Consider the following 18,837-nt stretch of genomic DNA (forward strand, 5'->3'; position numbering starts at 1 on the left):
ACCATATGCTGCGCTCATAATCTGCTCTAATCCTAGTCTGAGCCCGTGTGAATCCACAGCAGGTGATTTTCCTCTGGTCCACGTCAAAGAAAGAAGAAAAACTGAAATGTACATCAAATATACGTTCATGTGTATGTTTCTCAGGCTTCTTTAAGGGCTCTCAGCTGTTCTCAGGAGGGTCAGATAACCTTTGACCCCCCGCCGAGGAGGAGGAGAGCACTCACTCTGTCTCAGTTTTCAAAAACCAACACCAGGAAAAATAACTGCTCACTAAAAACAAAAATGTGTGAGAGAGAGAGAGAGAGAGATGTGTGTGCATGTGCGTGTGTGTGCGTGCAAATGTTTTAAACGTAACAGAAGTAAAAAGCGGACAGAATTCTGAATAATTATCAGGTAACAAATATACAATTATTGAGTCTCATTTGCAAAAAATTATTATACAAAGCCGACGTGTTGTGTTTTTGTTGAATTGTGGGTTATTATTTAGTAGTGTTTATTGCACGTGAGTAAATCGAAATAACAAATCAATAATAATTACTTTTTTTATTGTTTCTGTTTGTTCAAGTTTTGTGACATTTGCCAAAAGTAAAAGAAAAGGATAAGAAAAAGAGGGAAAATGACAGGAAAAGAAAATAATCATCAGGAAAAGTCCAAAGAATTTTTTTTTTGTTTTATATTTATTCTTGAAATGTTTTTCTAATTTCTGTTCTTACTTTTTAACAAAAGCACAAGAAAACCATCCAAAAACTAAATGGAACTTATTATTTTGTATTTATTGTTGCCGTTTTCCTTGTTTGTTTCTTTTTTTTAACCAACATTAAGTTTGATTATATATTTGTTTTGTCTTTCTAAAAATACGCTGTAAAAGGATTTTGAGGCGCTTGGTCGGAGTAACTCATCCTGTCCAACATAGAAGGATCTTTGGAGAGGCTTCTTCAAGTTTCCTGTTGCCATGGCAGCCACAGCATCATGCACCGACTGTAGATCATTTATTTAAAAGGGGGAAAAGAAACAGACGGAGACGGAGAGAAGAGAGAGGAGGAAAATGTCGGGTGAAGCTGTCGTGGAGCTGAACCGTGTCAGGGAGACGTGGTGTCAGGTGGACGTGAAGCCGCAGCAGAGCTGGGACAGAACTCAGAGGAGACATTACCGTCAGCACCTGAAGACGAGCACGCTGCTCCTCAAAGCTCTGACTGGAGCCGGAGCACCGCTCCGCGGGAGCGTTCGCTCAGAGGAACCTCCTCCTCCTCCTCCTCCTGCCAAACTCCCAGAGAGAAGACACTTCAGAGAAAGCCGTGAGACATCCGTCCACTCACTGCGTGTCCACAGCAATGTCCTCTGTGAAAAGAGCGAAATTTGCAGTAAAATATTCCGTGTTTCAGGGAAACCCATCTTACTTTTAAGAAAGAATCAGACATTAAACTTTACTTTAAGCCTTAATTACCAGTGACGAGCTTCGTTTAAAAAAAAAAGAAAGTATAAATTCTTATTTAAGTCAACTTCAACAACTCCTGCCTTTCTGCTTTAAAGTAAATATTCTTGAAATTGACGTTGTCTTTTCGACTTAATCTGACACACGTTATTTAAAAAAACACATTAAACACAAAAATTGCTATTTAAAAAAGGTTGAACAAATTCAGCAAAAAAAAGGAACTCAATAAAACCTCTACAATTGTAATGAGGTGGAAATAGTCATTTGTTTTTTTTAATCGCAGACAGGACAGTATTTTATACTGAAGTGATCGTCTTCTTTCTTTGTCTGTCTCAAACCGTTTGTCTTTTCCGTCTCTTCCAGGTAAAACTCAGCTGGTGTGAAATGTGATGTGACTCAACACAAGCAGCAAGTATTCAGGTGTTCAAGATGAATACGACGACAACAATAATAATAATAAAAAAAAAGGCTCAAAATCAAAAAAAGTAGATTTGTCTTATTTACAGAGCGAGCAAGCGACAGACAGACAGACAGACAGACACTGTCGCTGTCTGTCTGGAACTTGATCCCCATGTTTCCTCCGTCGACATCCGACAAAATAATTGTAAATATCTTGGGTCAGATTATAAACTTAAGATATTTACAATTATTTTGTCGGATGTCGACGGGGATCAAGTTCCACACGGACAGCGAGTCCAAGCCTGTGACGACATCCAGTCGATTGAGCTGTCACTCCAAAACTCAGGAACCAATCACGAGCAGCTTCCTAAGGCCCTCCCACAAAAAAAAAACAGTGCGATGGAGTGATAACATCTAAAAATATTTAAATGTGAATATTTTCTACTTTCTGTGATTTTTCAGCTTCTTAAATGTGAATATTTTTAGATTTTTTTGTGAAGGAGTGTAAAGAACAAGTGAGGGAGTGTAAGACCAAGTGAGGGAGCGTAAAGAACAAGTGAGGGAGTGGAAAGAACAAGTGAGGGAGCGTAAAGAACAAGCGAGGGAGTGTAAAGAACAAGTGAGGGAGCGTAAGAACAAGTGAGGGAGAGTAAAGAACAAGTGAGGGAGAGTAAAGAACAAGTGAGGGAGCGTAAGACCAAGTGAGGGAGCGTAAGAACAAGTGAGGGAGCGTAAGAACAAGTGAGGGAGCATAAGACCAAGTGAGGGAGCGTAAGAACAAGTGAGGGAGCATAAGACCAAGTGAGGGAGCGTAAGAACAAGTGAGGGAGCATAAGACCAAGTGAGGGAGCGTAAGACCAAGTGAGGTCCCTCCCTCATCTCAGGGTTAACCAACTCAGAGTTTTCACTAAACCTGCTTTCTGAAACGGGCCCCTGGTCGTCAGAGATCAGGTCCAAACCTGTTGCGACTCGGAGAGGCGTGTCCTCAGAACACAGCTCCGGGAAAGAAGAGTCTGCTGGCGTTCTGCGCCGTGACAAACTGAACCCTCTGAGGTGACAGGCCTTTGATTTTGGCGACATAAGCGCAGCAAAGAACAATGTTGCAGGGCTCGTTTCTCACCTGGAGACAAATAAGGACGAGACACAACACAATTACCGCTTCATCCAACCCTAAACACTTCAGCTGTGTCCCGGAGAACGTTTGGTGCCGAATATGAAGAGATTTCCTTAAAAGATATACTGAGATTACAAACGTTAACAGGGCAGAAAAGGTTTGACCATCACATTCTAATTAGGGCTAAAACAATTAGTCGATTACTGCATAAATCATCAACTATTTTGATAAATGATACGTCGGTTTGAGTTTTTTTTCATTTTTAAGACAAGTTTTCTGATTTTCAGCTTCTTAAATGTGAATATTTTCTACTTTTGTCATTTTTCAGCTTCTTAAATGTGAATATTTTCTACTTTTGTCATTTTTCAGCTTCTTAAATGTGAATATTTTCTACTTTTGTCATTTTTCAGCTTCTTAAATGTGAATATTTTCTAGTTTCTGCTATTTTTCAGCTTCTTAAATGTGAATATTTTCTACTTTGTAATTTTTCAGCTTCTTAAATGTGAATATTTTCTACTTGCTGTCATTTTTCAGCTTCTTAAATGTGAATATTTTCTACTTTCTGTCATTTTTCAGCGTCTTAAATGTGAATATTTTCTACTTTCTGTCATTTTTCAGCTTCTTAAATGTGAATATTTTCTAGTTTCTGTCATTTTTCAACTTCTTAAATGTGAATATTTTCTACTTTCTGTCATTTTTCAGCTTCTTAAATGTGAATATTTTCTACTTTCTGTCATTTTTCAGCGTCTTAAATGTGAATATTTTCTACTTTGTCATTTTTCAGCTTCTTAAATCTGAATATTTTCTACTTTCTGTCATTTTTCAGCTTCCTAATTGTGAATATTTTCAACTTTCTGTCATTTTTCTGCTTCTTAAATCTGAATATTTTCTACTTTCTGTCATTTTTCAGCTTCTTAAATGTGAATATTTTCTACTTTCTGTCATTTTTCAGCTTCTTAAATGTGAATATTTTCTACTTTGTCATTTTTCATCTTCTTAAATGTGAATATTTTCTACTTTCTGTCATTTTTCAGCTTCTTAAATGTGAATATTTTCTACTTTCTGTCATTTTTCAGCGTCTTAAATGTGAATATTTCCTGGTTTCTGTCATTTTTCAGCTTCTTAAATGTGAATATTTTCTACTTTCTGTCATTTTTCAGCTTCTTAAATTTGAATATTTTCTACTTTCTGTCATTTTTCAGCGTCTTAAATGTGAATATTTTCTACTTTCTGTCATTTTTCAGCTTCTTAAATGTGAATATTTTCTACTTTGTCATTTTTCATCTTCTTAAATCTGAATATTTTCTACTTTCTGTCATTTTTCAGCTTCTTAATTGTGAATATTTTCAACTTTCTGTCATTTTTCTGCTTCTTAAATGTGAATATTTTCTACTTTCTGTCATTTTTCAGCTTCTTAAATGTGAATATTTTCTACTTTCTGTCATTTTTCAGCTTCTTAAATGTGAATATTTTCTACTTTGTCATTTTTCATCTTCTTAAATGTGAATATTTTCTACTTTCTGTCATTTTTCAGCTTCTTAAATGTAAATATTTTTTGATTCTTGACTGTTGATGTAACAACAGGCTCCAGTGTTTGTGTAACATCCAGTCTTTATCGTTCATTTTAAATAATCAGAAAAAAAACAACATACATGCGCGTCGTCAGGCCCCAGAGCAGGAGAGTCTGTTTCCAGACAGATGTTGTCCAGTGGAATCTGTGCGATCAGTTTGTCTCTCTGTGGTAAAATAATAATAAAGAAAACATCAGGAGAATTTAAACCCAAAAAACACTGGTCTTCTCCTGTCCTCACTGCTAGAGACAGGAGGAGGAGTGGAAGTGGTCTACACAGCTCCGGCAGGCGGCGCCACGCAACCAAAGCGACACCATTTTTGCAGGAAATGACAGTTTATCTCTCTCCATGACCCACCTTTCAAATGTTGAATTGACAAAATAAGACATTTGAACTCAGTGATGGAGGCAGCAGTGGATCAACAACTCCTGTGTGCTGTGATGTTAAAATCACTGATTTTCTCTATGGGGTTTGGTGTGGGAGAAACAAACTTCAGTTTCCTGTTGGAAACGTCAGTGTAACATTAAGATATAGTGGCAAACTTATCCTTTCTTCTGTGTGTGTGTGTGTGTGTCCGCTAATCGCAGCCATGTTTGCTTTTTACCACAGGGAGCAGCAAGTGCAGTCAGCCATACAAACATACAGTGAACTAAGTGGAAAAATCACTTTAAGTGCTTATTTGAGTTTACCTGCAACAGTTCCTCCCTGAGATGACTCTGCAAAACCCAGTTTCAAAAATAAATCTTCATCTTCAACATCAGTGTTAGATGAACTCTACTCACTCACACAGGAAGGTCCAGCTCTTTGGCGACGTCGAGCTGCTTCACAAACACGGCCATTTGGTCGTCTCTGTGCTGCTGAGTGGGAGCGCACCACGGCGTGAAGTCTAAACCGATCTGTGACGACAGAGAAGACAAAAGAATTATATTAAAAGAGCATCCACACTTGTTAAAGCATCACATTTAAACGTGTTTTTACCACCGCGTACAACAGACAGTTCCCACACCTCTGTTAACAAATACAAGGAATTTTCAAGAACTTTTGCAGGACCAATTCCCACAAATTCAAGGACTGGAATGAGCTGACACAGCTTAAGATGGAAGAGCTTATACTTGTGTATCAACGTATGTCTTGCTCAAAATTCAAGCACTTTCAATGACCCACGTTTATATGGGGCCATTTTCAAGAACGTTCAAGGGCCTTGAAATACTTTATTTTCAAATTTACAAACTTCCAAGGATTTCAAGGACCTGTTGGAACCCTGAATCGGGAGACACTAACCTAAAATATCAAATTAACTTATAAACGTTTGTGCATAAAATAAAATTCAAGAACTTTCAATGACACATGTCTATTTAGGGCCATTTTCAAAAACTTTCAAGGATTTCAAGGACATAGGGGCAGCAGGAGACTTATATTTGTATGTCAACATATTTCTTGCTCAACATTCAAGCACTTTCAATGACCCATGTCTATTTACAGCAACTTTCAAAAAAATTTCAAGGGCCTCGAGATACCTTATTTTCAAATTCACAAACTTTCAAGGACCCGTGGGAACCCTAAAGGACACATCAGCAGCAGGAGACATTTACCTTAAATATCAACTACACCTTTTTCTTGCAGAAAACTTTCAAGGACCTTCAGACACTTTATTTTCAAATTGACAAACTTTCAAGAATTTCAAGGACCCGTGGGAACCCCAAAGGGCACATTGGCAGTGGGAGACATTTACCTAAAATATCAAATTAACTTTAATTCAAAAACGTTCAATAACCCATGTCTATTTAGGGTAATTTTCAAAGACTTTCAAGGACCCGTGGGAACCCTGACGAAGATACCCTTGATTATTTTAGATCATCAACACCCGTTGTTGGATCATTTCTAAACGAGGCAAATCCTGATGTCAGAGTTCTGTTGAATTCACTTGTTTTTATTTTAAAAAACAATACAAAAATGTAGCCTGAGGCGAGTCATGTGATCATAAAAGACAGAGAGAGGATTTAGTCTCAACCTGCAGACGAATGAAAAGCTGGAGCTGATCCATAAAAGCAACACATCATCAGCTGATGCCTGAAATGTGCTCCGACACACACACACACACACACACACACACACACACACACACAGAACAAAGAAGATTAAGAGCGGAGTTTAGAGTTATGACAACTTTAATCTTTTTTTCTTTCTTCTGGAGTCACATTAATGTTTAGAGTGGGAGCACTGCTGTGTGTGTGTGTGTGTGCATACCTCTCCAACAGCAGTGAGACGTTCTCTGTGTTTGTAGATCAGAGGCAAAGCAGCATCCAGGTCCTTCAAAAACACAACACGTCCACATTAATCTCATTTTATTCAATCTAACGGATTAAACTCATGAAATGAACCCATAAATGATGATGGTGTTATTTTGCCTGTAATTTAATCCCGAACACTAACTCCTACCTCGAGGAATCTGAGCGTTCAAAGAGTTTCTGAATGTATTGATCTGGTTTTATTTTCAAAGTAACCAAACAACAAATCAGTTCATGGAGAAAACAACAGTTTGAAGATCTGTAGGAAGCCTGAATAACTTGTTGCTTAAAAGAGAAAATAAATTAGTTGCTCTCCTCCTCCTCCTCCTCCTCCCTGTGAACCTTCACCCTCTGACCTCCTGACCTCTTCCTCTACTGAGCAGACGGGGTTTGTGTGATCACCACCTGTAGCCTCGCGCTGCGCTGCCGTTCCTGCGGTTCATCGCCGCCCTGCAGAGGGTGAACGCCCAGACACGGAGAAACCAGATCTGGAAAACTGTGAGGAATAAAACACAGAGGAGGACAAATAAACACAGAGGACGACCTCCAGCAGAGAACAGCTGTAAAAGGAAAAATGTCAACATTTTCACTCTGAAGGCTTCAGAAAATATTCAGACCCCGCTCACTTTTTGTTGCAGCCCGACGCTACAATCGTTTAAATATACCCAACTGATCATACTCGTACGGTCCATAAATCCAAAAACGTTGATCAACACTGGAAATGATCATGTTTCTCAAATGTCTGTTTTTGTCCACAAACACAAATCACATTTAAGACGCTGAAAAATGACAGAAAGTAGAAAATATTCACATTTAAGAAGCTGAAAAATGACAGAAACCAGGAAATATTCACATTTAAGACGCTGAAAAATTACAGAAAGTAGAAAATATTCACATTTAAGAAGCTGAAAAATGACAGAAAGTAGAAAATATTCACATTTAAGAAGCTGAAAAATGACAGAAAGTAGAAAATATTCACATTTAAGAAGCTGAAAAATGACAGAAAGTAGAAAATATTCACATTTAAGAAGCTGAAAAATGACATAAAGTAGAAAATATTCACATTTAAGAAGCTGAAAAATGACAGAAACCAGGAAATATTCACATTTAAGACGCTGAAAAATGACAGAAATTAGAAAATATTCACATTTAAGAAGCTGAAAAATGACAGAAAGTAGAAAATATTCACATTTAAGAAGCTGAAAAATGACAGAAAGTAGAAAATATTCACATTTAAGAAGCTGAAAAATGACAGAAAGTAGAAAGAATTCACATTAAAGAAGCAGAAATATTACAGAAACCAGGAAATATTCACATTAAAAAAGCTGAAAATTACAGAAACCAGGAAATCTGAGCTGAAAAAAGCTGAAAAAAGCTGAAAAAACCGAGAAACTTCTCTTAATATTGAAAAAACATGAAAACACATTTTAATCGATGATCAAAATAGTTGACGATTAATTTAGTACTCAATTAATAATTAATAAATTACATTTTTTCACTCGATGACTCATGACAAAGTGAAAACAGGAAAGAAGTGAGATATCACAGTATTCAGATGTGATATCTCAGTTTTTTCTTTTTAATACATTTACAAACATTTCTAATATTCTGTTTTCACTTTGTCATTATAGGGTACTGAGTGTACAAATATTTATTTATATTAATTAAAACTCAATGAATCAGTTTTAGTGTTTTTACAGAATTAAAACCAGTTTCTGGGATTTTTCCTTAAAACTGAAAACAATTAACAGATTAATTGATTATGAAAAGAATCATTAGTTGCAGCCTTGAATTTAAACGACAGCGATGTCAGGCCGTGGCCATGTCAGCAATTCAAAGATCTTAATTCTGCAATAAAAGCGTTTTTTTATATATATATTTATGCGCCAACAATGTGATCCTTCAGGAAGAAGAAGAACGTTGTGGCGCCTTTTCTTTTCTCAACATTTTTCCCTGTTTGCAAATTAAATATCCTACAGGTTTGTATAGCTTTCACCTCGTCTGTTTATGCATTAACTGCACCACAGCTTCCGCTCAATAAAAAAACAACAAACACACAGTATCAAATAGTGCACAGACCGTTGTTGCAGCTGGAGAACTCTGCTGAACTCCCCGACTCCCTCCGTGACTGCAATGAGAGTCTTGACCCCGGCCTTAAAACACACAAAGAGAGACAGTAATTGTGATATAAGAGTTTTCTCTAGCAATAAAACAAAAGAGCATTATATATGTGATATGTCTATAAATGAGTTATGTTTTCTGCTCATCCAGACGTTTAAAAGCACAATTAACCCCATAAGACTAACACAGTATCACCAGAAACACTGTCAACATATACTGCATATACGTTTCATAATCTACAGTGTTACTCTGTGGCGTTTCTCTGCATTGAATGTCCTCGTACTGGAGTCTTTTAGCTCAGTATCGGTGGTGAATTTCAATCAGATTAACTGGAAACAGACCTGTCTGGTCCTCAGGATCACATCCTCTACATCCTGCAGAGCAATCAAAGACAAACAAAAAAGTAGTTAAAAATATAAAATAAGCAAAAAATAATAATGTTGTAAAACCCTGCAGCTGACTGCTATGTGATTACATTTAACCAAAAAAAGCTTAAAAATAAATATAAAACCCAATTAAATTCCACAAAATTGAGTGCAATAATAACCAGGATACAGTACGTTTGTATTATTCATATACTCCCAATGCTCCCCGGGCGCTACTCAGTGTGGCAGCCCACTGCTCCTAATTCTAGGATGGGTCAAATGCAGAGGGATACTTTCCCTAAGGGGATTAATAAAATTAAACTTTACACTTTAACTTTAATACACTGAACTTTCAGCTAGTTTTCAATGTGTTATGTTAGTTAGCTTCGCGTTCACAGCCTCATGGAAGTGATTTTAAGAGCCTACCTCCTCAAATTCACGGGCTGATATGTGACAGTGGCAGTCAACAAAGCCATAGTCCATTGAAAGGTAAAAAAAAAACTAACCAAAAAAAAAACTAAAGCGCTATTGTTGTCTTATTATTGTAGGGGTTTGTACGCGGAACTCTTTGTACCCGTGGCTAGCTACAGGGGGACGGTGTTAGCAGACGGACAAGGAAGTTAAAAAAAATCTTTTCCGGGTTAAAGTGGGTAAAAAAAATATAAACAAAGTTGGCGGTAAAAGAAAATGGAAACTGTGGAGAGAGAGAAGTCGCTCAAAAATGAAACGGAGCAGGAATACAGAGTCAACGTGACGTCGAAAAAGCGACTCATCGAGCAGATGAATAAATATAAACAGGTTCTGAAAACTGCGCTGGACGGACAGACGGAATTGGCCGAAGAGACGAAGCGGGTTTTACTGCAGGAGCTGCTAGCGGTGGGTTGGACTTCACCGTTCATTCTAATGTCACACAATGTAGATTGTTGTAAACCAGGCAAAATAAATAAACAGTTCCTGTAATTACTTGTTTTCTGAATCAACCTTGAGTAGCTTTGAGAATTGCAAAAAACAAATCCAGTGCGGAAAAGATCAGATTAAATGTTTGTTTTGCGGTCAACCTCCACACACAAACAAAAACATAATTTAACGAGCTCTAAACATGTATAAACGCACGGATACTCTCGGCCTAACATTAATTGACGGCAGCACAATATTTAATTAAAAACCAAGCAATTTCTCATGTCAATTTAGTGTTGAGTCCACTTTGGAAAATTAAAATGTTTGAAAGAAACGCCACAACGATTTCTGAACCATTTGTTGTGACTTGAACAACAAAAATAACGGTTTCATCCAGTACTGAAACGATGTTACTTAGTTATGTGGGTTTTTTTTCTAAATCATTCTTCTCTGTAAAGAGTGGGAAAAAGACAAAAAATATCAAGGTATTCATTTCCAAACAGTCAGCTGTAACTAGTTTAGTTAAAAACCTAGTGATTATGGATCAACTTGTGTGTCAGGCAGCGCGACTGCTCCACCAAGTGGTGAGAGGTTAGAAGACAATATGATTTTTACTGTGAGTAAAAAAAAAAAATCTTTTTAAAAGTTGAAACCTCATCCGATGATGAACATTGAAAAAGCTAAATTTGTTATCACAGAAGTTGTGGTTTAACGTTTCTCCAATTTTCTTTAAATGATCTGTGCAGAATTTTGAAGCAGCTGTTCAGGACAACGTCTTAGTAAACGGAGAACCGTGGGAGGAGGCACCTGATGAAGAAGGTGATTCATGGTCTTCCTTGCTTTTCAAAAAAAAAAAAAAATAATAATAATAATCACCACTCCACTGTAAAATAAAACATGACAAACCTCTTTCTCTGTTTCTGTCTCTGTTGACTCACTGAGCAGACGAGGAGGCTTATGACCTTGAGGGTCTCCTGGACGACACCATCGTGGAGACCACCAGGAGGCGCCGCACGTACCCCAGACAGATCCTGCCCCACGTGGTTCACTCCCTCAAGACTGAGCGTAAAATCATGGTCAGTGTCGGAGTCTGTGTGTGCGTAAGAAAAATGTGGTTTATTTACCAAACGAGGGCCGATATCGATTTTCAGATATTTTCTCAACAAGTTGTTTGGTCCAGAAAATGTCTAACACATGTATTCACTGTTGTCTGTGTCTTTCTTTTTTTAGGGCCTGTATGAAGACACGGTGAAACCCCAGGCGATGGTCAAAGACCCAGATCAAGGTATTGAACATAATCTGATCCAGAAAATGTTGAGGAAAAAAAAAAACGTTTTTCCAACCTGGTAATGATATTCACATTTAAGAAAAAAACACTGAAATTGCTCCTTAGTTGCTGCTTTTTCTTTAAATATGAACTATTTTAATGTTCTAAAAAGACACTTGAAGACAAAAACAGACGTGATGATGTCACCATGTTGACCTGAAGCACACTAACGGAGATTATTGACTCCAGTGGGTTCCCATAGATCTACAGTGATGTGTATAACTGGACCTTTTCTTGCTGTCAGATAATCGGGAAGAACTACTTCCCTTTAAAGTCGCACGTTTGAAGGTTTCGCCGTCGCTGAAAGTGACAAAAATCTCAGTGCTGCTACTCGTTTCTGCAGCAGCTTCTGAACAAACTTCAGGTGAACCAACAAACGATTAGAGCATTTAAAGCATATTAAAGGAGCATTTAGATAAGAAATAGGATCTAGATATAACGTACATCTATATATTTATATGATTTAACATGACAAATTCAGTATAATCAGGAATGATTTGTCGATGTTTGGGTGAAAATGATTTTAAAGCTTGAAGAACAACAGAAAAACTGACTGAAACAGGTGTTTAAAGGGATAGTTCAGGTAACAATTTATATAATAAAATCTATGATGGCTTAAATCTAAACTACAGGATCATTAGAACGTGTTCACTGCTTAATTTGCTTGTAAAAACAGAAATAAAAAAAGGCTCAAAATGAAGTTTTAAACCACTCGCTCTCCCGCACCAAACCCCACTACTGCTGTTTCGTGTGGTCACTTTGTGTCACTGAGGTAAATCTGAACAAAGGATTTCTAACACTGAAGTGACAAAAGTAACACGTTTGAAGTTACTGATGGAGGCAGCAGTGGAGCAGCTCTGGTGTCCTCGTCAGCTAAAATCACTGATTTCCTCTATGGGGTTTGGTGTGGGAGAGTGAGTGGTGATGAAACTCCAGTTTCCTGTCAGTAAAGTCGGTCTTACAGTGAAATAAAGACGTCAAACATGGTCTTAAAGATATCGTAGACTACCAAGTGAGTCACACGTCCCCACTTTAAAAATTCACAAACTGTCCCTTTAAGTTTGTATTAATCGCGTTTGTTTTGACAGAGAACATCATGACTGATTTGTCAGCAGCGGCTCCAGGGATGGTGAAACAAGCCATTCAGGTTATAAAGGTAAAACAGCAAACGTAACTGTTTTTTTTTTTTTATTTAAGATATTCTCCTAAGTCACACTTTTTCTTTTTGTCTTGACAGTCAATCAGCACTCTGCAGAAACAAGCTGAGGGTCTCTGTGAAATCCTCAACATGAAACCCAGTCACACCACGCTGGAGATGGAGAGGGAGGTGTTCGGCGACAGTGGCCAACCAGACGCTCCTCCTCCTCCTGAGGAGGGCGTGGCTGCAGAGAGGCACAGGCAGCCAATCAAGAGAGCTGTAGAGGAAGCGGCAGCCACAGGCTGCTACGTGCCGCTCGCAAAGAAGCCAGACTGTCCTGCAGGAGGCGACAAAGCGGAATGACGCAGACTTAATGACACCGCAAGACTTTTTAAAGCGTGTACAGTCAACGCCGTCTGTTTGTTTCAGTTTCAGTGCTGCTGAGTGACACGACCACAAGAGGGCGCCAATCTCCCTGGAACAAAACGAGTGAAAACCTCAGCACTTGTGTTTCACCTTACATTTCCTTTATTCCTCTCCGTTTGGCAATGTGCGATTAAACAAAGAATCTGACTCACCATTAAGATGTTGATGACTCGTACACGGAACTCTACATCAGCCACTGTCAACAACATAAGAACATGTTTATGTTTTCATCTCACTGTTAGACATTTATAAACCACTCACTCTCCCACACCAAAGCCCATAGAGAAGGCAGCAGGAGGCAGCAGTAGACCAGCAGCTCCTGTGTCCCCCACAAGCTAAAATCACTGATTTTCTCTATGGGCTTTGGTGTGGGAGAGTGAGACAAAATTCAGTTTTCACTTTTGGTAAGTGGTTAAAAACAGTTTTTCCTGACAGTGAGTCTGCTTAGATCCTTAAAATCAAAGACATATTAAAAAATCTTATGTACAATAATAAACACATTTAACACTTATATTAACTAAATTCAAGTTTGTTAACCATTTTCTTTTCTTTTTTCCGGTGTTTTTTTTTTCCTTTTGAAATACAATTTCACATTTAAACGTTTTCTGTCACATATCAGTTTATCATTTAAACAATCTGTGAAGAAGTTTACTGCTAATATAAACTTTAATATTTTTCAACCTGTACTGTGTAAATGTGTTTTCTACTCTGAACCTTTTTTTCGTTCCAACAGAAGGAACTCGCACAGGAGTGAAAATGAGACTTTGTGGGTTTTAGTGACGGTTATTTTTAGCTGTGGGCTTACCTTCACTTGCGTCACAGTAATGACGGGTTTATTTGGTGGTTGGACTGAGATTAACCACAGTGTCATAGTTGGTTTTAATTTTTTTTCAATCATAATCTCACATAATCCTTGTCAACCACAGCCACAGAGTCACATGACTTCGATGAATCGTACTCACTGCTTCTTCTAAAGTGGCAACTCGGAGAAAAAAAAGTGAAAAGGAAGCTGAAGTGAAACCGAGCAGCTTCAGCTTCAGCGGACACCTCGGTCGTCAGTGTCCATTGTGTCGCGGCGCTGATGCAGCTGTGATGTCAGAGCGTCTGGAGAAGAGTGTGAGCAGCAGTGACACGTGTGAGGTAGGACCACAGCACACCGAGGTCAAAGGTTGGGGGGGGGTCAAAGACTTGTAAACAATGTGCATAAAATGAAAATATTTGGGGGTTCTTTTGAAAACCACAGACAGAAAGATAAATGAATCATGACGTGGTAAACGCGTTCGCTCTCATCAAGACTGACGAAGTGATCTGTCTGGAGAGTTTGTCGTCTTTAAAAAATTGAGTCCACGTGTATAAGGTTTGGCAAACAATGATTTAAAACATTGACAAAGTTAATTAAATATTGATTAATTATCAGCTCCACATAATTCTCGCTCTGTGGAGAAAGAGACGGCGTTCGCTAGCTATCATAAATATAAATATACATAATGTACTTCGATTGAAAGTTAGTTATCGTAAATAGCTGATATACTGTATATAGTTAGCTAGTTTAAATATATAGTTAACTCTAAGCTAGGTAAGAGTATGGTTACCTCAGTTAAATAGATGGATAGAGTTAGCTAGCTTAAATAGATAGATAGCTAACTCTTAGCTAGCAAAGATAGAGTAGATATGGTTAGCTTGCTAGCTTAAATAGATGGATAGTTATCTAGCTTAAATAGATGGATAGCTAACTCTAAGCTAGCATAGAGTAGATAGGGTTAGCTAGCTAGCTTCAATAGATAGATAGCTAACTCTAAGCTAGCGTAGATAGATAGGGTTAGCTAGCTAGTGTGGATAGATTGTGTGTGTGGTGTTACGGTTGCATGGATCAAGCAGACGCAACATAAAGGGGAGACCACACCGTAGCGTCAAAGTTTAAGTTACATTTATGAAAGTAAGTGAGGTGGTGGATGGTCAAAGGCGGAACGTCTACGATCACACATCAGCTCCTTCTGTCGCCATTACCGGCACATGCGCAACACGAACGGAACAGTGGAGCCACGGTCGGAACAGCGGAGCAGCGCACAGGGCAGAGTTCAGCAGCGCATTTGCAGAGAAATCGCAGAGATCAGAGAGCGCTCACGACCCATGACCCGTCTCCTTATAGGTCTGTCAATCAGTCCAATTAGGCCCGTCCCCTGCAACACACACAGACACGGCATACACAGAGGGACAAAGTTCCAGAGGAACTGACAGGATCGTAACAGTGGAAACAGAAAAGTGTCCACACAAAGTTTCAGAAGTTTCTACAGCTAAAAAAAACACAAAAACCAATGATCCTTCAAGAGTGAGACAGAATAAATTTCTTCTTGTCTCCAGCCGCCCCTGCTCTGCCACTGTATACACAGAAACGCTCCCTCAGTCAGGTCTGATCTTTTGAAGAACAAACAAAGTGACATTGTTCATGAAAACGACAGACGTTACGTACTGCAGCTTTAACGTCACTCAAATTAAACAACTAGATGATGGTAATGTGTGTGTGTGTCAGGGCTCACAGGATGAAGGTAGGATGATGAAGAGGAGAGAGAAGAACAGAGTAGCAGCTCAGAGGAGCCGCAAGAGACAAACACAGAGGGCTGACCTGCTGCATCAGGTGACTCTTTGTTTACTTCAGTTTCACTCTTTTTTAAATAAATGTTTGAAAATACTCATGGAGATCTCCTCCTCCTCCTCCTCCAGGCTTGTGAACTGCTGGAGCAGAGGAACCAAAAGCTGAGGAGAGAGGTGAGAGTTTTTGTTTATCTGTTTTTCCTGCAGCAATTGTGACATTTTCAGACATCCTGAATAAATCAACGGAACAAATTAAGAGATTAATATAATAATATAATAAATAAAATAAATTAATTGCTGTTTCCAGGTCGACTCTTTGACTGAAGAACATCATCTTCTCACCAAGGCTTTAAAAGCACATGAGCCTTTCTGTCCCAGCATGCACTGCTTCTCCTCCTCCTCCTCTTCATGCAGCCTGCAGCCTGACAACAGCGCCCCCTGCTGCGTCTGAGCAGAACAACACTCACACATGCACCACCAGAGGACGCTGTTCAGCATGGCATGGAATACAGAGGCAACACTCACAGTTGTAGTGAACACTGCCCTCCAGTGGCCTTTTCCCCTCGTTACAGATTTACTTTTATTTATCTTGAGAAATATTTCTTTATTTCTGTCTATTTCCTGTAACATTTGTAACAACAAAATAAACATATTTTCACAACTTTATGAAATAAATGAATGAAATAATGAATTTTAAATGATAAAATTATAAAAAAAAAAAACAAAGAAGATCAAAACAACAACAAACAAACCTGGTTATTATCCTCTATGGCAGTGGTTCCCAAACACTGGGTCAGGACCCACACAAGGGTCATGGGCAGGGCCGCCTTAACCTAATGTTAGGCCCCGGGGCTGAGAGGTTTTCGAGGCCCCCCATCCCCTCGATTTATAGAGTCTCATTTTTAAAAAAGTGTAATATATATAGGTAATCTACATCACAAAATGCATTAGTTTCTTTCTTGACACAACAGTGAGTTTTCCCTCTTTCAGCCAGAAAACACCATAATATTGTTATTAACATATCACTGAGCCCTTGAGCATGAACACAAAACAATTTAACAACCACACACAGCAACTTATGGTGATAATAAAACCAAACTGTGTGAAAGTATGATTTCAAACGATATTAGGAAAAACATCACCAACCATCAACTGTCTGCACAAATATTGATAATAACTAATAACAGCATAAGCAAAGAACAGCAACAGATCAAAGTAGGAGCCTCTTCTCTGGCCTCAGCGGGCCCTGTGAACCAATCACATGCACCTGCACAAATGCACACACTCCATTCAGCACCATGGATAGCAACATGGCCTAATGCCAGGCACCAAAAAGATGAAACTGAGCAACATTTATAGAAGGTTTGCAGTATAATCTAGACAAACATCTAAGCAAACGTGCATTTCTCTTAAAAAATATGCACAACCGCAACAATTTAAAACCTGCACAACATATACATACAGCACTTTCTTACCTTTTTAGAAGTGCTTTCGTCTGGTCTTCTTTGTGGAAAAGGCTCTAATTATGTCCTTGAAATCCAAATCACGAAGGATGTCATGCTCAATAGACATCAGTGTGAGATGACTGACTCATTCTTGCTGCATGCTTGATCGCAGTCTTTTTTTCACCAAGCCCAGTTTGGAGAAGGAACGTTCTCCACTCGCATTGGTCACTGGCATAGTCAAGAATAGCCGTAGACCTATGTCTGTGTTTGGAAAACTGTATAGAGTTTTCTTCTTCTTAAAAATGTCAGTAACTCCACTGCAGACGTGCTTCTCACATTTTCATCCTGTACAAATTCTCTGAACTGTACCACCTCCTCTACAAAGTCGAGTCTCCCCCTGGTTGGTTTGCAGCCGGGTCCTCTCTCTGGGGCTTGTGTGCTTCCCCCTGCTCCTCTCCAGCTACATCCACCTGCGCGGACTGCGGCTCCTCCGCTCCCTCCGGTGTGTGAGACAGCGAGTTTTCTCAGGTGCTGGGTCCATCTTCAGCAGCAGCAGCTGGTTTTAGAAAATCCAGTGAGCTTTGGGATGCTCTTTAATAACTCCTTTTCCTGCAACCCTTTCTTAATTTTTAATTTTCTTTTCTGGGCACCACTCCCAAACGTCGTCCCCGACATTTTCCACACTGTCACTCAATGATAGAGGGACACACACCAAAACTAGACATTCTGATAGGTAAGCCCCTGGGCCAACGGGGCCACATGTGTCACTTGGATCAATCAGCAGCCACGTAACGTGTGATTAGAGTGATTGACAGAAAATCTGACCTGTTGCAAAACAATATGACCTTTTCAGCACATCATGAACCTGAAAATGGGAGGCCCCTAAACTTGGGAGGCCCCTGGGCTTCAGCCCAGGTAAGCCCGTGCATTAAAGCGGCCTTGGTCGTGGGACATATTTTTTGGGTCCCCCAAACAAGAACATTTTCTTAGTCTTATTGTTAAGATTAATTGTAGTGACTTGTTCTTAAAATAAAAAAACAACAAAACGAACCTAAGCCACTTGAGGGGGCTGCTGTACTGGTACTTGTAGTAGTTGACGCGTTGTCTTCCGGGTCCAATGAATGAATTACACACATCAGCGTAGTATGCAATCAACAACATTTATTTGTCTAAACAAATGGACTGAGCCGGACGCGGCGACGACGTTGACGGTCAAAAAACTTTGTGCTTCCCCAGTCAGCAGCACACCTGCCGAGTAATTACCTCTTGCTCTTATTTAACACCTTCCTGCCCAGTGCAGAGCGCCACCTACTGTGGCCTTCAATTAGGTATGGCTCTAACATTAATGTTTATAAGTATTAAATAATGTGCATAAAATTAAGTTTTGATTCATTTGGTAAAATTATTTCTTTACAAATTAAAAAGAATCAAAGTGAACAATGTTCACACTGACCTGCTGACTCCTGCTGATCATCACATGGAACTGACAGCTACTGCTGCTGCTTGACTTAGCTCCTCCTAGTGGACAGACAGCATAGCTACATCATCTGTGACCCATGACCAGGTGCTCCTGCTTCACATGAAATTCCACCTCCATCACAATCAGCCAATCAGTAGAGAGAACAGACCTGAATCCAGCCGCGGCTCGTTGGACTGGTTCTGACGTCATCACTACGACTCTGAAAGTATGAGGACGTGACTCTGCGTCCTCAGATCAGACAC

At 39.1% G+C, this 18,837-nt stretch overlaps 3 protein-coding genes across 3 annotated transcripts; 2 read left to right on the forward strand and 1 right to left on the reverse strand.

The window, feature by feature from the left end:
* Positions 1–47: 47 nt before the first annotated feature.
* LOC131444073 (putative deoxyribonuclease tatdn3-A) lies at positions 48–9,849 on the reverse strand. The gene is made up of 8 exons (XM_058614202.1): positions 9,717–9,849; positions 9,267–9,299; positions 8,884–8,957; positions 7,210–7,300; positions 6,764–6,826; positions 5,302–5,412; positions 4,598–4,681; positions 48–2,951 (listed from the first exon to the last, which is right to left on the reverse strand). Exons 1-8 carry the CDS (start codon positions 9,771–9,773, stop codon positions 2,817–2,819), a joined length of 648 nt encoding a protein of 215 aa, XP_058470185.1. The 5' UTR covers positions 9,774–9,849; the 3' UTR covers positions 48–2,816.
* A 36-nt stretch (positions 9,850–9,885) lies between these two features.
* Positions 9,886–13,758, forward strand: nsl1 (NSL1 component of MIS12 kinetochore complex). The gene is made up of 6 exons (XM_058613657.1): positions 9,886–10,166; positions 10,934–11,006; positions 11,133–11,263; positions 11,418–11,472; positions 12,603–12,670; positions 12,752–13,758. Exons 1-6 carry the CDS (start codon positions 9,978–9,980, stop codon positions 13,013–13,015), a joined length of 780 nt encoding a protein of 259 aa, XP_058469640.1. The 5' UTR covers positions 9,886–9,977; the 3' UTR covers positions 13,016–13,758.
* A 412-nt stretch (positions 13,759–14,170) lies between these two features.
* On the forward strand, positions 14,171–16,330 carry batf3 (basic leucine zipper transcription factor, ATF-like 3). The gene is made up of 4 exons (XM_058614203.1): positions 14,171–14,218; positions 15,609–15,713; positions 15,800–15,844; positions 15,978–16,330. Exons 1-4 carry the CDS (start codon positions 14,171–14,173, stop codon positions 16,119–16,121), a joined length of 342 nt encoding a protein of 113 aa, XP_058470186.1. The 3' UTR covers positions 16,122–16,330.
* Positions 16,331–18,837: the final 2,507 nt, after the last annotated feature.

Source organism: Solea solea, chromosome 17, assembly GCF_958295425.1.
Source record: "Solea solea chromosome 17, fSolSol10.1, whole genome shotgun sequence".
Taxonomy (NCBI): domain Eukaryota; kingdom Metazoa; phylum Chordata; class Actinopteri; order Pleuronectiformes; family Soleidae; genus Solea; species Solea solea.